This window comes from Papio anubis, chromosome 15 (genome assembly GCF_008728515.1).
Source record: "Papio anubis isolate 15944 chromosome 15, Panubis1.0, whole genome shotgun sequence".
In the NCBI taxonomy this organism is placed as follows: Eukaryota; Metazoa; Chordata; class Mammalia; order Primates; family Cercopithecidae; genus Papio; species Papio anubis.
The window spans coordinates 44614219-44637193 of record NC_044990.1 but is presented as its reverse complement, the minus strand read 5'-3'; the positions used below and the strand labels follow the sequence as shown (position 1 = coordinate 44637193).

General features: G+C 34.9%; 1 protein-coding gene across 8 annotated transcripts in view; it reads left to right on the top strand.

The window, feature by feature from the left end:
* The window catches only part of PCDH9 (protocadherin 9), a 957408-nt gene that overhangs the window by 585629 nt on the left and 348804 nt on the right, over positions 1–22975 (top strand). For 5 of the 8 annotated variants that reach the window (XR_001896925.3, XM_017951287.3, XM_017951286.3 and 2 more), the window contains one exon: positions 19649–19850. Coding sequence is in view for 7 of the 8 variants with exons in the window: in XM_017951287.3 (XP_017806776.1) it covers positions 19649–19850 (202 nt within the window). In the remaining variant the exon portion in view is untranslated. The remainder of the gene's footprint in view (positions 1–19648; positions 19851–22975) is intronic. The other 3 variants (XM_017951290.3, XM_017951289.3, XM_017951288.3) reach the window with 1 other exon arrangement.

Genomic DNA, 22975 nt, shown 5'->3' with positions numbered 1-22975 from the left:
TTGCAAGACAACATCCCTTTGCTCTTCGTTGATTTTCTGTGTGGTTGATCTTTTTAACGTTGAAAGTGGGGTGCTATTATATATATAATAAGAGCTATTATATATATAATAAGAGCTATTATTGTATTGAGGTCTATCTCTTTCTTTAGTTATAATAACATTTGTTTTATAAATCTGGGTGCTCCATTGCTAAGTACATATAAATTTACAATTGTTATATATTCTTGCTGAATTGACCTCTTTATCATTATATAATGGCCTTCTGTATCTCTTTTAGAGTTTTCTTCTTGAAATCTATTTTGTTTGTTATAAATATTGCTACTCTGTTCTCTTTTGGTTTCCATTTGCATAGAATGTCTTTTCCTATCCCTTTATTTTCAGGCTAGGTGTGTCTTTATGGGTAAAGTGTGTTTATTGCAGGCAACAGATCATTGGCTCTTATTTTTTCATTCAGCTACTCTATTTCTTTTAATTGGAAGTTTAGTTCATTTATAGTCAATGTTATTGGTAAGTAAAGATTTACTCCTACCGTTTGTTGTATTCTGGTTGTTTTGTGGCCTACTCTTATTTCTTTTCTTCCTGTCTTCCTTTTACTGAAGGTGATTTTATATGGTGGTATGTTTGAATTCCTTGCTTTTTATTTTTTTGTGTGTCTGTTGTGTGTGTGTGTGTGCGCGTGTGTGTGTGTGTGTGTTTTAATTTGAGGTTACTATGAGGCTTCTAAATAATATCTTATAATGCATTATTGTAAAATAATGATAACTAACACAGATTGCCTAAGCAAACAAACAAGTGAGTGAAGAGGAAACTAATAAAGACTCTACACTTTAACTTTGCCCCCCTGCTTTTTACCTTTTTGTTGTTTCTATTTATATCTTTTTGTACCATTGATGTGGTGAAATGTGAATGTAGTTAGTTATTATTTTTGATCAATGCATCTTCTAGTCTTTCTACTCAGGAAATGAGTAGTTTAAACACCACAAAAACAGTGTTATAAAATTCTGTGTTTTTCTGTTTACTTACTATTACCAGTGAGTTGTACCTTCAGATGACTTCTTATTGTTCATTAACACCATTTTCTCTCTGACTGAAGAATTCCCTTTAGCATTTATTTTAGGGCAGGTCTGGTGTTGACGAAATCCCTTAACTTTTGTTTTTCTGGGAAACTCTTTATTTGTCCTTCATGTTTGAAAGATATTTTGTTTGATATACTATTCTAGGATAAAAGGGTTTTTTTCTTTTTCTTTTGCGCTTCAAATACGTCATGCTACTCTCTCCTGGCCCATAGGGTTTCCACTGAAGAGTCTGCTGCCAGACGTTCTGGAGCTCCATTGTATCATACATTTATTTGCTCTTGCTGCTTTTAGACCCTTTCTTTATCCTTGGCCTTTGATAATTTGATTATTAAATGTCTTGAAGTAGTCTTATTTGAGTTAAATCTGATTGGTGTTCTGATATAAACTATTGTACTTGAATTTTGATATGTCCTCTATGTTAGGGAAGTTTACAGTAATTATCCCTTTGAATAATCTTTTCCCCCCACCCCTACCTCCTCTTTAAGACCAGTCAATCTTAGATGTGCCCTTTTTAGGCCATTTTCTAGATCTTGTAGGAAGACTTCAATCTTTTTTATTCATTCTTTTTTAGTCTCTTCTGACAGTGTAGTTTTAAGTAGCCTGTCTTCACGCTCACTAATTCTTCTGCTTGATCAATTCTACAGTTAACAGACTCTGACAAATTCTTTAGTATGTCTAGCATTCTGCTTGGTTTTTTAAAATTTTTTCAGACTTTCTGTTAAATATGTCTGGTAGGATTCTGAATTTCTTCTCTGTGTCATTTTGAATTTCATTGACTTTCCTAAAAATAGCTACTTTGAATCTCTGTCTTGAAGGTCAAATATCTCTGTCTCTCCAGGATTGATCCCTGATGCCTTCTTTAGTTTTTTTTAGTGAGGTCAGATTTTCTTGGATGCTCTTGATACTTGTGAATGTTTGTTGGTGTCTGGGCATTGAAAAGTTGGGTATTTATTGTAGTTTTCACAGTCTGGGCTTTTGTTTTGTTATATCCATCCTTGTTGGAAAGGGTTTCCAGGTATTCAAAGGGACTTGGGTGTTGTGACCTAAGTTTTTGATCATTGCAGCTGTATCTGTATTAGGGGGCACCCCATTGTCAATAACACTGTGACTCTTGCTGACTTTTGAAGGTACCACCTTGGTGGTCTTGGATAAAGCCCAGAAGAATTCTCTGGATTACCAGGCAGAAAATCTTGTTCTGTTCCCTTACTTTCTCCTGAACAAATGGAGTCTCTCTCTCTGTGCTGAGCTACCTGGAGCTGGAGGAGGGGTGACTCAAGCACTTCTGTGGCCACCCCACCACTGTGACTGTGCTCGTTCAGACCTGAAGCCAGCACAGCACTGGGTCTCACCCTTAGTCTGTGGTAACCACTGCTTGGGTACCACCTATGTCTGCCCAAGGCCCTAGCACTGTACAGTCAGCAGGTGGCAAAGCCAACTAGGTTGTGTCCTTCTCTTCAGAGTGGTGAATTTATCCTGGCTCCAGGCAGATTCAGGGATGCTGTCTGGAAGCCAGAGCCTGGAATTGGAAACCTTAGGAATCTAACTGGTGCACTATTTTACTGTGGTTGAGCTGGCACCCAAGCCAAAAGACAAGTTTTTTCCCACTGTTCCTTCTTCTTTGCACAAGCAGTTGAATTTCTTCCCCCGGCCATCACTTTGCCAGGCCCACAGCAAGTACTGCCTGCCTGCCACTGATGTTCACTCAAGACCCAAAGTCTCTTCAGTCAGCTTCTGGTGAATAGTCTTGGGTATGGGACACTCCCTTCAAGGCAATGGGCTCCTCTCTAGCCCGGGGCAGGTAGAGAAATGCTATCTAACAGCCAATGCCTGAAATCAGAGAATTCAAGAACCCCCTTGATGTTTTATCCTCCTGTGGCTGAGGTGGTACCTAAGCTGCAAGACAAAGCCCCCTTTACTCTTCTCTCTCACCTTCTCAAGCAGAAAGATTTTTCTCTCCCATAACCACCACAGCTGGGAATGTTCTGGGTCATAGCTGAAGCCACCACATCTCTGAGTTTCACACAAGGGCTATGACGAGTACTACCTGGCTGCCGCTGCTGATTTTTCAGGACCCAAGGGCTCTTTAGTCAGCAGGTGATTAATCTTGCCAGGAATAGGTCCTTCCCTTCAAGGCAGCAGTTTTCCTTTTGGCCCAGGGAGTATCTAGAAATGTCCTCTGGCAGCTAGGGCCTGGATTGGGGGCCTCAAGACTCTGCCTGGTGATCTATCCTACTATGGTTGAGCTTGTAAGCAAGTTGCAAGACAAAGTCCTCTTTACTCTTCCCTCTCCTCACCTCAAATAAAGGAGGAAGTCTCCCCTGGAGTCACAAGCTATACTGCCTGGGGTTGGGTGAGGATAGTGCAAGCACTCCTTTGGAAACCCTGGCTGGTGTCTCACTAAGTCACATGCTCCCCAAGTCCACTGGCTTCAAGCTCAGAATAGCATCAGAATTTGGTTAGGATTTGCAGTCCTTGTGCCCTAGACTGCCTTTGAAGTTTATTTAGCACTCCAGAGCACTTTAGGTCTTGGTGGCAAAGCTTACTGGAACTCACTCCTGACCACTGAGATGGGTGATTCTCCTCTGGCTAGGGCTGGTCTAAATGTTCTCTCCATGGGCACTGGCTGAGTTCTGCCCAGTGTTGCTTTCCACTGTGACAGGGCAGCACCGAGTTCCAATGCAAAGTCTCACGATCACTGCGCTCTCCCTCCCTTAAGTGTACAGATTCTGTCTCCGCACCACAAGATCACTGCTGGGGCATGGAAGAGGGGTGGTGTTGGCAATTCAAGACTTTCTTTTCTACCCCTCTTCAATGCCTCTTTCAATGATATAAAGTTAAAACCAGGTATTGTGATCATTCATTTGACTTTTGGTTTTTATGAAGGTGCTTTTTTGTGTGGATAGTTATTCAATTTGGTGTTCTGTGTAGAATATGATTGGTGAAGGCTTCTATTCAGCCATCTTGCTCCATCTCTTCAGTATTTTTTTCTGAGCTGATAAGTAACATGTTTTTCATGTTTAAAAAAAGAAGTCAAGTCAGTTATTTCATTTCACTGTCATTAAGGAAAAAATAGTTTTTGATTATGTACATGGTTGTATATTTTCATTCAACACGTATTTCAAGTGCCTGTCATGTGCTAAGCATGATGTGAAGTGCGAGAATATCAATTCCAATAAGACATGGTCCCTGCCTTTTAGAAATTTCTATTTCTAGCTATAGCTGGTCATAATTTTCTTAATGTATGATTTTGATAATAATTTCAGAAAATACAGTGAAAATCTCAGCTATCCTAAGAAATCCTGAAAGGAAAAATAGAGAGTATACAGGATAGAATTATTAAGCACCCAGCATTATTGCAACTTAATAATTCAATCCTGAAAAGGTAAGCATCACTACATCTATGTTGATGTTAATGTATTTAGGTGGACAGAGTAAAAATCAAGAGAACTTTGGGAGCTTTGGGAAACGTTTCAGTAACATCTAGAATCTTTCTTATTAGTTTTATTTCAGGTATACAGAGTTTGTGTTCCACACAGGAATGCAAACAAAGCTAACAAGAGGCTGCTTTTGTAGAATTATTATTTCATTGTTTTGCATAGAATTATAAGCTAGTGGGACTATGAATTGTAGCCTCTCAGTGTAAGCCAAGTGGCCCTTCATGTCCTGCTATATCCCTTATTGGAAGACTTCCCTGTATAGATTGGATCTTTCTATTACTTATTTCTATTGTACCCTGAATTTCTTCTTCATAATACCTGTTTCATTTGTAGTTACTAGTTCTAGTCTATTTCATTTACTACTTTATAAACATTATGAATGGAGGGACTATACCATTCTTGATTGACAAAAATTTCAGTATCTAACAGGGTCTCTGATAGAAGTAGGTGATCAACAGTTTTTGTTGAATAGCTGACTAAAAAGCTGTAGGGAGTCTCAACTGTTCTTAAACTTCTCTTTCCTAGAATATGGTTCTCCACATTTACAAGTATATCTTATATCCTTCTATTTTAGCAGGCATTTTCCATGTTTTCAAATTCTTTGTATGTTTTAGTTTTAAAAATATCAGTTTTGTAAGGACTCATAATTTAGCTACTTTCTCTTGTACTCTATTTTTTAAATATGAATGTCTGTTACATGAATTTTGGAAAATAGTAATGAAATTAGTAAGGAGAATAGATTGGAAGTTTTAAAACAATGTTGCTAAAATATATTTATATCTCAAATCATTCATTTTCAACTTCTTCTTTTACCAGAAACACTGTGATTGTACTTTTTTCTTCTAACAGTTTTGCCCTACAAACATTATGGGTGATTATATATATATGGGGTGATGGGGAGGAGGAAGGGGTCATAAGATCATACTCTTGCACTAAAATAACTTTTTTCTATCAGAGTTTCTTAGTAACTAATATTGCTGAACTGCTGTGTTTGATTGGTTATCACCCAAACTGCAAGTCTGATGAAACTCTTCTAGATTTTTGTACCTATGAAAAGTCAGTGATAAAACAAGATGTCTGAACTGCATTCTCTGTGTGCTTTATCAGCTGGTGAAGCCTCAGATAAGATGCCTTCTACAGACAGCTCTACGATGTATTCCAGGAAAGGTGATTTCTTAATTCTCAAAGTGCCATCATCTGTCTTGTTCCATCTGTCAGACCAGGACATGAACTAGATCAGAATTATTTTCTGATATGAGGAGCATTTCATTTCATCTTCATGAAGTTAACTCTCTGAAATATGTCTCTTGGATAATAAATATTTCTTTAAATCATTATAAAATATTTTTAAATGTCTATTTAATGTAGAAACTTTAAAGTCTATACTGTTTAAAAAATTAAAAAATAGAAGTCAAGGACTACTGAGGACCGCAATTACAAATTTGTGGAAGCAGAAGTACTTTTTTTGAAATACATGTAATTATATGAATATAGAGCCTTGATGACTGATGTAAAATGGCTCATTCAGGGCTAAATATAAGAATGATGATACATAATTATCTATATCACTAACACACATACATGCTCTCATGCACACAGGCTCAATAGAAATAAGTTTCAACATAATATAGAACAGTGCTATCATTTAAATTATTTGAAGTTTGCCCAAAGTCTCTTATTTTTACTACAAAAGTTTGTCTACTTTGTCTTTGTGATCTTTTTTTTTAAAGACTATTTTTAGGGCAGTTTTAGGCTGACAGAAAAATCGTGCCGAAAGTACAAAGAATTCTTATATACACTGTCTTATTGAACACAGTTTTCCCTACGATTAACATTTTGCATGAGTGTGACATCTATTACATATGATGAACCAGTATTGATGCATTTTTATTAATAAAATCTATAGTTTATGTTCGTGTTAACTCATTGTGTTTTACGGGTTTTTTTTAAAACCTAGATAATAAAATTTTTCTTTTATTTGTTTTTATTTCTCCTCCATTTTGTTTCAATACACATTTTTAAGCAACCGTTGACCATAATAATTTCATTGAAAAAGTTATTTCAGACTAGCAATTTGTTCATCATCTTTAACATTATATACATACAATGATGTATTTCTGATATTTGTGAGCCTATGTATAAATTTTAGAAAAATTAATGTTTTTTTTCTAATTGCAGGCTGTTTTATTGTTCTTGAATTTTAACGTACAGGCCAAATGTATTAGACAGTAAGATCCCCCAGGTGTGGGAAATTTTGCACACACTTTATTTTGAAACTATCTTTCCCTCTCTGCCCTAGACAAAAATGAGAAGGCAATTCTGTGTACATCGTTTAGATCTTAGAGTCAAGAGAACTTACTAGTGTTTACATTTTTATCTTCAAAAAACATATTGCTACTGTTTTAGGATGTTTACCTTCTAGATTGCTCTATCCACATTTAGAACATAATGCTTGAGAATGTCATGCCTTCTAAAGTAACTACATTTTTTGGTACAATTCAGTATTTTACAGAAGCTACCTAAACTTACAGAAGCTTTTGACATATAGAAGTTCTTGACATATGTTTGAATTTTATATTTGTATCCAGAGGAAACAAATTATCCCTAGTACACAAATAACTGAGATAGGTGACTCGGTAATGTTTTCAAAGGACAGACTAACTGAAAATCCATAGGGCGAGTAGCAGTTATAGCTGAAATGTAGGAGTGATTTTTGTTTCAAATATCAGAACCAAAGTCACAGTGACTGTCTGAAATAATAGGTGGGTTAAAAAAAAATGAAGTCCAGCTACTTCGACTGTTCAGAGCAAAGACTCTTCTCCCCAGCAGAAAAGAGATATAAAATCTTATTCATGTTTATTCCAACTGGGTTAGTTTCTGTTTCCTTAAGATCACTGTAAGGACACTGATTCTAGCAGAGTAGAGTAGTAGTTACATACTACATTTTTCAAAGCGAGAGAGGCTTAAAACATATTTTCCTCCAGCTTATCAAGATGTCCGTGTTTTTCCATCTACTGATTAATGCTTATTAAAACTTCCCAAAATATCTTGATATTATTTCCATATCTGTTACTTTTCAATATGTATGTTGAAAACTTGTTTCATAAGCTTTTTCTCAGATTTCTATGATTCAAAACCCCTTATGAAGTCCACTATTCATCACATTATCTCATACCATACTGCCTTTACTATTATTACTAAATTTATAATCCAAAAAGAACATTTCTGCATGTAAGTTGAGAATAAAATTGAGACCGATCTTTATTTAAAGAACAGAAATTATGCATGTAAATGAGTGCTGTCCTTCAAATTTGTCCTCATTCATAGCTACACTTAATATTGTGATTTCTCAAAATATTTTGGAATTCCACTTTTGTAAAGGTCCTCAAATATAATTGTTAAGCTACTGAAGAAAATGTGCCATTTTTACTTTATAATTTCTTTTTTAAAAAGTACTGTTCACTACTACTAATGTATTTTAGCTGTTTCAAAAAAATAAAATAAAATCAGGTCATGAAAGGCAAAGTGTTGACCCCTTGAGGCTGTGTCCTATAATATGCAAGGTCTCAAAACAATTCAAAACTACAAATTTGAAAACTTTAAAGAATCTAGTGGTATTACTGCCATAACATATGAATCATTAAGTACCTAACAAAGAATAGAATAGATACTTTATAAGATTTCTGTTAATTCGGGATGTGTTTTTCTCATCTTATAACCACAATTGCATATGATAAATTCTACACTCAATGAAATATTTCTAAACAAGTAATTTTTTGTTACCTGGTCAGGCTATATGTTGCCTGGCACCGAACATAGCCAAAAAGGGCTTTTTTGGACTATAACATGTATCAGAATTTATCTTCATTAATTTAGGCTTTTTGAGATTCAGTTAATAAAGTTTGGATTTTATTTTCAACATTAATAAGTAAAGGTCTCAGAAATGTTTGACAATTTTACTGTCTAAAAATATAAAGTCTGCATTTTAAGACACAAATAGTACGTTTGTATTGGTATTTGTGCATCAGTTTTGTTACATAAATATATAGAGACCTATACATGTGTTCACAAATGTATATATACATTTTATCTACATCCTAAACGTATCTTTATTTTGTTCTTCACTTACATAACTGGAAGTAAAGAAATAGTGCTTGAATATTGTACATTTCTAATCAAAATATTTCAACTGCAAACATTTTTATTGACACCCTTTGAGAAAATTAAAAGAAGTCCAGTTGGAATATGCTTGCACTTCATAATACCACAATACCATTACTAAGAAGAAATAAATGAATTTTTCGTAACTTTCTTTTTTTATTTGGTAGTTAACTACAGACACAGCTTTGCATTGGATAGTCAATCCATATGGATATTTCTATTTATTTAACTACCTATATCTCTCTGTCCATCCATCATCTATCTGTCCCTTCATATCATTTATTAATAAGTCTAAGATTTAAGATGAAATTCAAAGGATGCTTTTTTGTGTCCTTTATATGGCTAGAGACAGTCCTTTCCAAATCTATTGTTTCCCCTCTGTCCTCCATTCTGGAAAACATTTCTCAAATACATGTCATGCTTTTCGTAGAGTCTGGAGGAGAGAATGAGGTAATTTGTCAATAGTGTCATTGCCATGTTCTGTTCTTGCATGCACATATTTCCATACCCTGCAGTGTAATTAGGATCTTTACCTACATTTTGTAGACTATGCACGACCATGCACTTTCTCCATACAAATTAATCCTCTCATTAACCTACTGAAGAGGATCAAGTTCTTTAATGTGACTGCTTGTTTTTGTGAATCCTATGCTAATTAATAGTTATATGGCTGTCTCCTTGAATCATAGACTAGGAAGCTATGCTACAGGGACACATCATTCCCACTGACGTTTTTCTTTTTTTGCTGAAAAAGATGTGACTGATGGCTCAGACTTAATCATAATCCATGGTCTGTCAGTGCTATATATCCATTATATATCCAGTGCTATATATATCTAGGACTATTGCAAAGAGCTTCTTACTCCTTCACTATTTTTGAGGTCAGGAGTTAGAGACCAGCCTGGCCAACATGGTGAAACCCCATCTCTTTTAAAAATACAAAAATTAGCTGGATGCTATGGAAAGTTCCTGTGATCCCAGCTACTCCGGATGCTGAGGCCAGAGAATTGCTTGAACCCAGGAGGTGGAGGTTGTAGTGAGCCAAGATTGTGCCATCACACTCCAGCCTGGGAGACAGAGCGAGACACCAGAAAAAAAAAAAAAAAAATCCAAAAGTTAAATAAATGAAATAAAACTGAATTGTGTGATATAAGATCAGTTGAAACAGATTATGCTACATTATAGGTGCAAATTAACAATCTTTCATGAGCATTTTTCAAACAACCTTATTGTGCAGTAATAATACTTCTCAGAGACTTTCTGCAGAGATCACTTCTTCAACCTCTCTATTTGTGTTTCATTCTCTAGCTTGGAATAACATTATCTGTCCTTTAAAGGCTTGAATTACTAGTTTTCATTCTTACTAGGTAATTACAATCTTTTCCTTTTTCTGTAATACATGAGGAAAGTTTAAAGCACATTTAGATGTGTGTGTGAGTGTGTGTGTGTGTGTGTGTGTGTGTGTCTTTGCTTGGATGTGTGCCTGTTTAAACTTTTTTCCCAGTCAAGTGGCCATAGTCTGAGGTTAATTATTGTATGAAATTGGGGCTATGTCCTAAAAGTTGCAACTTACTTTGAAACCGTGGCCTACTTTGGTTTTACAAGTCTTATTTTGTATAGAGAATTATTAACAAGGGGAATGCTAGGGGGATTCCCATTACTTCTTTTGTAAAATCTGCTACAGGGAACTGAGACAAATTCTTGAATAGTAGACACTGAATCAGATTCCATTTTTGTCATAAACATTGACAAGAGGTTTATCCTACATTTTGTAGTGATACATTGTTATCCAAAGTAAAGCCTCCTTTTTCTAAGACCATATGTTGTATCTCTGACGTCTATATATTTACCTAATAATAGTGATAATTTAATGTAATTTATAATTAAATTGCTACAACCATCACGTATGCTGATTTTGTAAATATGGTAGGGGTAACTTACTTTGTCAGTTGGATTTGTTTTTTCTACAAAACTAAATTGGAAAGGACTCTTGCTGGGTTTTTTCCTCCATATTTCTGTACATATCATTTATAGATGCAAAATTCTGCTTGCAGATTCAGGAACAGCTGCTCCTGTTTAATGTAGTCATTTTATATTTCATATGCTCAGATAAAGTACCGCATTCCTACTGGGCAATGAGAAATAGGTTGAGGACGTTTCTGATAGCAGGAACTAATAAATAAGAATGTAAGAAGCAAATCAACAACAATGCAGACAATTTTTAATCCTCTCTGTTTGCTTTGAACCCCTGAGGAGGCTTATAAGGGTAGGGCGATGTCCCCAAACCATAAAGGGAAGTTGATTCAGAACCGTTTTTTCTTTTCTTTTTTTTTCCTCTCTAATATCCCACAGGGGAAAAAGATGTAGAGGAGAGTTTGTTTTGTTTTGTTTTGTTTTATGTTTGTTTCGAATGTTTAAATTGAAGCACCAAGACTGCACCCAAAATGAGTACACAGTATATTTTTCTCTCAAGTTTCTTAAATCTACCAATTGTTTTTTCACATGATAAAATGCTACTTAACTGAAATCATAAGAAATAAATATCAAATTACAGTATACTACTTATCACCATATGACATTAATATGAGTCCTCTACCACAGGGAGTCCTAAGAGATATTTGATACACTTTACAAATCCCAGACAAAATGCAGATCCTTAGTTTGAGGAACTCATTTCACAAAAAGACATTTACAAATCAAACAGGCCAAGTTTAAGTCCATGTGAGTTTTCCACACACATGAAAACAAGTCTCCACAACTAAGCATGCAGTTGAGTAGTAAGTTAGAGCAAAAGCTGACAGCTCTATCCTCAAACGAAGCAGTTGCTTAGCAGCAGACAGCAAACTGGTTAAAAGAGCAGTAAGTATAGTGCAGACAAACTCCTCCACTTCCTCTGAAAACACTGCTTGACTTTAAATGGCCAGTTATCATCTGCGCCCAGTTTCTACTTTATATAACATGCATAAAACTAGGAATCAAAAAATTCTTTTTAAAATTGCTGACACCTTCACATTTATCAAATAGGATCAGTGAAGTTGTTGCATATTTTTCTCAAACACAAACTGAACCTTCCCATTTGTCTCCAAATAGTCCAAAATGTAAAAATTCAAAGAGGAGAGGAGGAAAGGCTGACAGCTAGTGGAATGTTATCATGTTTCACTTTGGAACTTCTAAAACAAGGCAGGGTTCTTAAAAGTTATTGTAGAGGAGACAGGGGACTTTTCCCGTGAGAAATCACACTGAAGGATGGACAATAATATTTCATTTCTCCTCTGTCCTGTTTAGATTTCCTACGTCAATTCCGGTTAACTCATCTTCATTCAGTAAATAAATATTTATTGTAAGTTCATAACATGTCATGTGTATATGTTCCTCATAAAAATTTGCTACTTTTGATTTGATCAATCATTATTTCATTATTTGAGGTTGTTAATACTTTTGTAACTACCTAGATGAAAAAAAATTGCTCATTAAGACATGCAAAATTCACATGTATTCTGTTTTTGAGTCCAGAATTACTCTAGCAGTCTTTGATATTTTTATATTCCTCTTATTTGTTATGTTCACAAATTGGTAGTGAATGTTAATTTATGGCTGGAAACAGATTTTTTTGCAGGTTTTTTTTGGCATAAACTCAGATACAGTCCCCTCGCCTTTTTTTCCTACCTAGATTTCTGCTGATTAATACAGTGAAAGTATCCCATTCACGCACTGACCTTGCCTAAGTCTGCATAGTTTGCAAGATTTAGAAGAGAATGACATTATGAAAAGGTGACACAGCTGCTAGTCAAAACAGTCGTCAGGACTGATGGCGAGGAGCTTAATGAAATTCTACTTTTTAGAATATGATCTTATTTAGGAAGTTGTGGAATATAATATTTGTCTTGTTGACCATTGTAGTATTAGCAGCTAGAATAGTGTCTAGCATATAGTTGGTACTCAATAATTATTTAAGTGAAGAGATGAATGAGCAGTACTAATACCTTTATATTGGAAATCAGAGATTGTAGTTTTTAGTTTTGTTCTCTCATTGAAACCTATATAGACAAGTCACTTTACCTTATTTCCTTGTCTAAAAAAATGTAACAGGCTAAAATAGAAAATTAAAAATTAAATTTCTTTTTTTTTTTTTTTTTTTTTTGAGACGGAGTCTCACTCTGTTGCCCAGGCTGGAGTGCGGTAGCGCGACCTTCGCTCACTGCAAGCTCCACCTTCTGGATTTATGCCATTCTGTCCCCTCAGTCTCCCGAGTAGCTGGAACCACAGGCGCCCGCCACCACGGCAGGGTAGTGTTTTGTATTTTTAGTAGAGACGGGGTTTCACTGTGTTACCCAGGATGGTCTCGATCTCCTGACCTCGTGATCTTCCCGCCTCGGCCTCCCAAAGTGCTGGGAATACAGGCATGAGCCACCACGCCCCGCCAGAAAATTAAATTTCTAAACAATTTCCCACTCAAAAAAGGATGCAATTTCTACATTAGTGGAGCCATTTTTAACGTAAGTACTTCCAATAAACAGCATAGAAAATTAAGTCAATTTTCGAGCTACAAATGATAAAATGACTCATAAAAAAATTCTCAGCTCATAAAATATTTTATTTATCATCACTAGAAAAGTGTTTGTGATTTTATCCTTCAAAACTATTTATTATCCTTGATAATGAACACACATAGGTACTAGTAATTTCCATAAATCATAAATTCAGAAATCTTTTCTTAAGGTTTGATTCTCATCTTTCAAACATGAATGAAGTACATGTGTGTATTAATATTTGTTACACTTAAGTGGAGTCTGCACATATTCAGAGTAATAGCAAATTAGGCCATAACCATAGATCGCTTTTTGGGTCCGATTTACTTTACTTTCTAAACCACAATGAGTTTTGGATTTTATTAAGAGGAAATATGTGCATGTATTGATTTTAGATGGTAAGAAGCTATTGAGGAACTTACCATAGACTACCCTTATGACAGTTACTTATAAATCACAATTAAATTGTGTTCTCATAAAAATAAGGAAGTTCAAAATATTTTTAGTGAATATTATAAGAAATATGCATGTTAAAATGCAGTTTCTGGTCTCTATATTTCTCAAGCCTCTTTGGAATGATTTCCTTTGCTACTTCAGAAGAGATATATATGAAAATATTTCAAATAAAGAAAAATCAAATATTTATTGGATTTATGCAGAGATAAAGCAAAAACATGTTTGAATATAAAATTTTACCATGGTTTTATATTTTACTTCATCTTGAGTACTTTCTGGATGACGTGTGTGTATGTGTGTTTGTGTGTGTGTGTGTATTTATTTAGCAATAGACAGATACATAGATATGTAGTTAGAATGATAGATAAATAAACGACATATTATTTCTTAAGCTTGGCAAGGGAATTAAATCAAAATTAGGTATATTTCCATGAGAAGATATTTAAAGATTCTCTATATATAAAATCATATTTAAACAATTACAAATAACTGTTTTTTTCTATTTTCATAATATCAATGTATAACATTCCATTGGACAATAATTATTTTAAATGTCAGTCATTATTAGATAATTGGCTTATTTAGTTGGTAATAATTGGCTTAGTTCCAGACTCATGTTGTTATCATGTTACCTGAGAAGGCAAGGATCTTTAACTGCAATGATTAAAAAACTAGGTAAAGAAAGTGAAGAATGGAAGTGAGAATAACAGAGAAGGGATCAGAAGATGGTTTGGCATTCCTTAGCTCAAGGGAAAACCCATATGCCATATATCAAATGTTTCTGTTCTTTTGGATTAAACTCTAATTTTCTATAAGTGATGAAGATAAACAATTAAAAATTGGGATATGTTTTATTATTACAAAGATAATGTGTGGAAATTTTGGTGTGGTCAAAATAATAACGTTTTTGAATACCATCATCACATGACCAAACAATACTACTTTAAACACTTGGTATATGCATGGTTAGAAATTAGCTTATGCAGATTCACATATAAATACACATGAACAAAAACAAAATTCAATTTATCAAAATATTTATTAACCTGGTTTTTATCTTTAACAATAGATTATAAATATTTTCTATGCCAATACATATTAATTAACATAACTGTTAGCATTGTCAATACTTAACACAACTGTATGGTGTAATCTTTACACGATATTACATAACTTATTAATCATCTATTAGACATTTTACTGTTTTCTTACCTTTAGACTATTTTATGCAGAAAACAATGAAATTTACTCCCAAATCCTTGCACATAGGAATGTCTCTGAATTCATAAGACTGAAATAGTAGGCTTGAATGTGACTCATTCACTTGTGCATGCTATTCTATACCAGTAAGAAATACATAAGAGAAACATTCAAGCAATGATTGGGATTTCTCAGGTGACTCACTCTTTCAGCGACTCTTGAAGAACAATGCTCAGTGCCGGACATGCATATCTTCTTTAGGCATCTTGAATGTTCCTTCTTTTGCTTTTGTTCTAAGCTGCAAGAAGAAAAAAGTATTGTAGAGGTTCTTGGTGGTGTTTCTCAAACCCAACCAGTGTGTCACCTTCTGACTTTCAGGACCCTGTACACACCTATGTGTGAACACATGGCACTATTAATTGTGTAGAGTAAAACTTCTGATACAAACGTTGCCTAATCAGGATTCATAGCGGCAGTCCTGACAGAACATAAAGTGTGGAAGCCTTAGTAGTTAGTTCTTTCATGTTATTCTTTCTCAAGCCAGCCCAGAATCTGGATATAACCTGTCTATGATAAATCAGGTAAACAAATGTGACATGCAAACAATTAACCAGACAGAAGGAGTAATGATAAAAATATTTCCCACAGGAGAAAATTGAATGGGCAAGAAATAGACTTAGGAAAACAAAATGTAGCTGCCCAGCTCTGGAGAGGCTGAAGGAGTCTTATTGTAATATGTGGCGTCCGTCTTCAGCTAGTCAGGATTTGACTGCATTTATAACCCAGACTGAGCTTATTTCCATAAAGATGAAACAAGATGCAAAATTTTTGGAGGCAGTAAGTAAATTCTTTTTCCTCTGAATATGCCTTTATAGATGTACTGGAGGGATAATGGACAAGTCTTCACCTTCTCCATGGAGAAAACATGTATTCCCGGTTTTCAGTCTTTCCCACCCCACAGTAAGAGCTATGTCACCTCAGAGAAGGCCCTGAGTTGACAGGATCAATAGGGCGCATGGTGAGGCATGCCAAATTCTGTGGATCACATATTTCTCTTGTGAACTAGGGGGGAGTGAGGGAATCACATAGTTAAAACCAGCCAAACATAGATAGACCATAAGCTTTAAAAATGTAGTTTTCAATTTCAATAATTACAGCTACTTATTATTGACTATCTCCTATGTGTCAAGTATTGCATAGCAGGAACACTGTCTACTATGTGTCACGTATTGCATACCAGGAACACTATTTTTAGCCTTTCAACACTTCCACAGGCAAGGTGTTATTTTCTATTTCTCAAAGCCAGGAACTCATTCAACAGCCATGAGGTCTGGTTCCGGCTTCTTTTTAAATTGGTGCTCTGCAGTTCAACCAGAGCAAGTACTACTGAGCCCTTAAACACACCAAAAATCCTTGTTTCCTACACCCTATTGGTCTTTGTTTTTCTGCATGTCAGTTTACTCAGTTCGTCTCCTTACATCTGCCTTGATAATTTAGATATTCTTTTGCTTGCATCAATCATTATGATGATAAATTAAAGATGGGTTTGTTTCATCAATTTGCTTCATACCATAATATCCATGTACTGATTCTTAATCCATACACATCACCACTCTCCCTCCCATCAGACTGATAAATTGTGCACAAATCTGCCAATTAAGACTTAAATGTCTCTGAGTCAAATTAATTCAGAAAGATTTTTATAAGCCTCCATTGTTTAAACATTATAGCACTCCAATTTACAGTGTATCATTTCAAATAATTTATAATAAACTTACATTTTTCTTATTCTCACTTATAAAATGTTAAAGAAAAATAGTGTAGTGTATGTGAAACATACTGTAATAAGCTATATTTGAAATAATTTTGGAAAACAATGTTTTACTTTTGCTTTTCAGTGTAATCTTTGTACCAGGTATACAGTAGATGCTCAATAAAAAATTGTTCCATGGACAACCTGCAAGAACTGCAGGATTAAGGTATAACTAGTGGTGCATATTTAAACATTCATTATGAGGAAGAAATATTGTCATTAAAACAGTATTAACTATGTTTAAAAATATCACAGATGTATTTTTTTTCTTTTTTACTTCTGTCTATGAAACATAAACTTCCTAATGGCTTAAGGCACTTCCAGAAATGCTTTACAAAGATTCAAGAATCATTTGTTTCATTGCTTTTCTCTTAAGTCTTGACTTTTTTTTTACTCACCAGAGTTAAGAGGTATTCCTCAAGAGATAATACCAAAGATACATTAAAATATATGAGTTTTTAGTAGATCAGTCACTGTAAAAGCTATGTTTGATAGTCGTCCATAGTTAACAGCGTGTTTCCTAGTATAGTCTTTATCACAAAAGGATATTGATAGGTTGAGGGCATATTGAAACATAAATAGCAAATATTTGTATTATTGACTTTCCCTGAAGAGTTAAATATATATAAGAGAGTAAACACTACAATAAATACTCATGTAGCATCATCTTTCTTATCCAGGAAGAAATACATATCAGATATTAATATTCAGGCTTAGATTGCCTTCTCTATAGCACTCACCTAGGCACGTTTCAAAACCTTTGAGAAGGGAATGATATTCTTGAGATAAATGTGCATGAAGGTGAAATGTGTTACAATAGAAGCAATTAGTACTATTTATGATTATAGTTTATATGATGTTGCCATCAGTTCATTAAAAATGTACTGAACTATCAACTCATTTCACACAGATCATTGAGCAGCAGTAAAGTGATATCATTTCTTCTCCATTATGACTCTGAGCTGGATTCAAACCAGTGACTCACAGGATATAGTCTCTCTTCGGTTGTCAGTCTATAAGTATGCATTCATAGAGTTTCATTATACCTATCTATACCATTTTGTTTCTAACTGCAATCCTTTTTCTTTGAAATGGATACAATCTATAAATTGTGTCTTGAAAAGCACAAATTTTAGGTACTAGAAAATGATTATATTATACATTATATACTTGTATATTATATATTTTTTGATATATACATTCATCATTTTATTAATTCTGAATTTAAGTGGTCATATGTGGCATGATATTGAAAGGTCTTTTGGCTGCTAAGCAGAAAGAAAACTAGGTTTATTCAAATAACACAAATGTACTGCTCGCATACAATTCTCTAAGGCCTAAATCTCCACCTCACGTAATTATAGATAGTTTCAGGGATCATAGCAGCTAAAAGAGCATTTTCTAAGAGAACTAAACTTATCTGTGCTGAGGAAACATTAAAATTTATTCATTATTTTTTATAAAATAACTTTTTGTGTAAACATTACAGTTTATTGAAGTTACCATGTATACACTTTAGGTCATATCTGAGAGTGACATTGTGCAAATAGATACCAAAGTGATATTCCAAATACCTTTCAACTAGGATATTCTATTCTACTAGCAGTGTAGCCAAAGACTAGAGTCATATCTGGGTCAATGAGCAAGAATAATTTCTAATTTAATCTCTTTTAAAATATAGTCTTCTTTTTATATATATCAATGGCAATTGCATAGAACTTGGTTATTTAAAATAATAATTTTAGCACAGCTAGCTCAGTCAGTAGAATCCGAGACTCTTCAAATAATAATTTTCATTAATTATTCCAGTATTGCTTTAGGGACACTCACATGGATACGGTGTCCTTTAAAAATAGCAGGGGTGCTGGGCATGGTGGATCATGCCTGTAATCCCAGCACTTTGGGAAGCTGAGGCGGGCGGATCACCTGAGGTCAGGAGTTCAAGTTCAGCCTGGCCAACATGGTGAAACCTCGTCTCTACTAAAAATCCAAAAAATTAGCCTGGCATGGCCGGGCGCAGTGGCTCACGCCTGTAATCCTAGCACTTTGGGAGGCCGAGGTGGGTGGATCACAAGGTCAGGAGATCGAGACCATTCTGGCTAACACGGTGAAACTCCGTCTCAAATAAAAAAACAAAAAATTAGCCAGGAGTGGTGGTGGGCGCCTGTAGTCTCAGCTGCTTGGGAGGCTGAGGCAGGAGAATGGCGTGAACCTGAGAGGCAGAGCTTGCAGTGAGCTGAGATCGCGCCACTGCACTCCAGTCTGGGCGACAGAGCGAGACTCCATCTCAAAAAAACAAAAAACAAACAAACAAACAAAAATTAGCCAGGCATGGTGGTATCTGCCTGAAATCCCAGCTACTTGGGAGGCTGAGGCAAGAGAATCACTTGAACCCGGGAGGCGGAAGTTGCAGTGAGACAAGATCGCGCCATTGCACTCCAGCCTGGGCAACAAGAGCAAAACTCTGTCTCAAAAAAAAAAAAAAAAAGAAGAAGAAGAAGACAGGCGGTACTGTAGGAAATATATTGACTACAAATGTTATGCTAAAAACATCAAGTAAGTGCAGTGTCTGGCCATTCAAAAGAAATGAAATGTTGCATTTTCTAAGTATTTATTTAGATTTATCAAAAGCATATTTGCATATTTCATCTTATTTAAATTTTTTCTGTAATTTTGTCGACTAGTATGAGTTTTGTTTAGTTTTGTTTTGCCTCTCTTGTTACACTTTTCAAAGCCCCAACTTTAGTTTTAAGGTCGTGAATTATACAAGATTGAAATTCTTTTTGGTATTTTGCTGGTTGGCCATTACATAGTAAATGGCATATAATTAATACTTGTTCTTAGCTTTGCTCCTAGTTTGGTTTATTTTGCTTTTACATTGTGTCACTTGTTGAAAGTGTTTTGATTTTGTGTTCCACTAGGTCTGTTTTATTTGAGAGGAGTGTTAATCAGCATGTCCTGTGGTCTTCTTTGTAGTCGCAGCGCCGTGTTACGTTTCACCTCCCTGATGGCTCCCAGGAAAGCTGCAGTGACAGTGGTCTAGGAGACCACGAGCCGGTGGGTAGTGGAACCCTGATCTCACACCCTCTTCCTCTGGTTCAGCCACAGGACGAATTCTATGACCAGGCCTCTCCGGACAAGAGGACCGAAGCAGATGGCAACTCTGATCCCAACTCTGGTGAGTCTCCTTCAAAATTTTGATTGCTTGGAGTTGTTCTGGTTTTGTTGTGCACTTGAGCTTTCAACAGTAATTGTAGGGTGCAAGGATGAACATCTCATTGTTTTCTTGCTGGCTTTATTGTTGTTGTATTCTTTGAGATACACATTTAATATGTTTGATATGATTTTGGCTGTTAAATTGTATGATATGTCTTCATTTTATGAACCATTAAAAAAGAAAAAAAAATGCTATAAATATAACTGAAAGAAGCCATTTGTTGCAAGATATTCTGATGTCAGAGATCTTACAAAATTTGAACACATTTTAGAACTGCAAAAATACAGTTAAGTAGAATACAGTCAATAAAAAAAAGAAATATCTATTTGTGTATATAAATGTCATATGAAATTTGATTTTCCAGTGAACACTTTACAAAAACAAATAAAGAATATTAGAGCTAAAAGTATTTTAGAATTCGTCTGTCAGATTTTCTGGGTTTTACCAGAAAATTAAAAAAAAAAAGGATTAAATCGTGATTAAAACAAGTGTAAAGAGGGGAGATAACAATTTGGGGGTTGTATTTCCTTTATCGTCTACTTGAATTCTTGGATAATTTGTTCTTTTACTAATATGTTGAGGGAGATATATTTGGCCAAAACTTTTGTTCTCCACAGACCCATACCCCACTCCAGAAATCATTGCCCACTCCAAATAAACATTGTTGGGGGGCGTGTTTTCCTTGGCCTTTGGAGGAAATCTTGGGCAAGTGCTAATGATTTTGCTAACAAAACAAACTGACTAGTTTATTTTTATTAAATAAATAAAAGACCATTTCATCAATTATTATCCCCAGTCTAATGACCATAATTTCTATTTTACTTAAATTCAAATTATTTTCTGGTGGGGTATGTTCATGGTGGGGAAAGCTATGCATGTGTGGGAGCAAGAGATATATAAGAAATTTCTGTACATTTATCTCAATTTTGCTGTGATCCTCAAATTGCTCTAAGAAGTAAATAATACAAATAGTAATTATAAAAATGCATCTAAACTAATCAGAGCAAAAAAAAAATGTTTTTGCTTGTTTTTGTTTGTTTAACTCGTCTTGAGCATGCTCCAAACTGGTTGCACGAAGTGGGAAATTGAAGTATGATGACTTTTTCTTAATTTTCTGCTTATTTTGCTTCTTATTTTTTCGAACATGAAAATATCTCTGGCATTTCTATGGTGGAAGTAGGAATACCAAGAGAAGGTAAAACGTACAAAAAGACTTTCTTAACCAGTTCTGTGATAGTAATACAGCATTGGTGTTCTCTGACTTCCAGAATTTTAAACTGCTTCTTTTTGTCAAAAGAAGGAGAGAGTTCTTTCTTAGGTATGCCTCCTCCGAATCCCCAGCATGTCCCCATTTTTGGAAATCTCTTCTCATTGGCAAATACAAGGCAGGCAAAATTACATTTTATCTTCTCTCTACCAACAATTTTCTCTACTCAAGGAACTCTTTCAGGAGGATCTAAGTAAACTCCCTGCCAGCTCTGGCTTTTGCTATTTCATGTCCTATACCTTGGTCACATAAATAAAACATAAGTGCATCTTTTGATTTCACACATAGAAGAGAACAGGACATACCCAAAGAAGCAACCTCTTATTATTACACTGAATTTGGGAGAACGAGAACTATCCTCTTTCAATTTCAAGGTTTTGACCAGTATAAGCACCACTGAATCTAAGTGGTTTCATTGAATCAACCTTCTCTAGACTTCTGTGAAGAGGTTTGTGTAGGTGGAATTCACACAGCTCTTTCAAAACTGTTTTCCTAGTCTCTGACTTTGTCCTATCCAACTTTAAAACATCTCTTGTTGGAGTAAAGCTAAGAGTCTCACAGCTGGTTCCTGACCACGTTTTCTCTAAGTATGTGTGAGTGGTTGACTCCTCTTGTCTATGGACCTCAGACAAAACTAAACAAGAAAGAGTCCCATTTCAAAAACAGTTGCACAAATTGTTTTAGGACTTGTCTATAGAGTTTACCAAAGTTAATTTACAAAGATATCTTCAAAGTATTTGCAGCATGTGCAATTCTAGGTAGAATATTTACAATGAAAAAGATTAAGACAGTATTTCATGATTTTTTTAGCTAGAATAATGAAATATTTTAGATGCATATGCAAGAATATCTGGGTACAGTAAATTTAATCAATGGGTTGCAGAAACCAATGAACATCTGGGTAATTTTCTAGTTAACTAATTGAATTAGAGATTTAAAAATTTATTTCAACTAGAAAGCAAAGGCAGCTTTTCAAATTTAATAGCTATAGGGATGAAATGAGAGTTATATATTTTATTTGCCATAGAATTTTTTTGTCTGTCAGCCAGGGCCAACAGAGAAGTATCTGAGTAAAGAAAAAAAAATTGCAAAATTATGTTATCTATACTTTCACTATCATAGCAGCAACATATATGCACAAAAATGAAACCTGTTGACTCATAAGAAATAATGCATTACTGAAAATATATTTGGAGAAAAGTAAAATTTAGGCTTATGTGCAAAGGCTCACTTAAATATGTATTATAGCCTGGCATGGCAGCACGTGCTTGTAGTCCCAGTTGCTACGGAGGCTAAGGCAAGAGGTTCACTTGAGGCCAGGAGTCTGGGGCAGCAGTGAGCTGCACTCCAGCCTGGGAAACAGAGCAAGACCACCTTTTCCTCAAGTGTGGGAGTGTCTCAAAACAGGTATTATAATAAAAAATTTGGTTTATGTTTTATAGCTTAGTTTTTAGAAACAGTAAATTCTAAATTAAAGGCAAATGTATAAAGTTATTATGATAAATATATTGCTAAAAAGAATCATGTGGTAATATTTCATTTTATTTTTTGTTTGTTTGTTTGTTTGTCAAGAGATTCAGGGATACTTTGAATACTTTAATCAGAGTCTAACACAGTCTAAGAGTCTGAAGTCTCTAAGAGAAATATATTTTCAAGAAAGAAAAAAATAAAACATGAATGAGAAAAAAGTAGCAGGTTTTTGATGGTTGGTAAGTTCATCTAGACCAAATATCTAGACCAAATGGACAGACAAGTTTTGTTTTGTATTTGTCTTTGATTTTTAGGCTAGAAATGATTTTTACCAATATAGCTCTGCTTT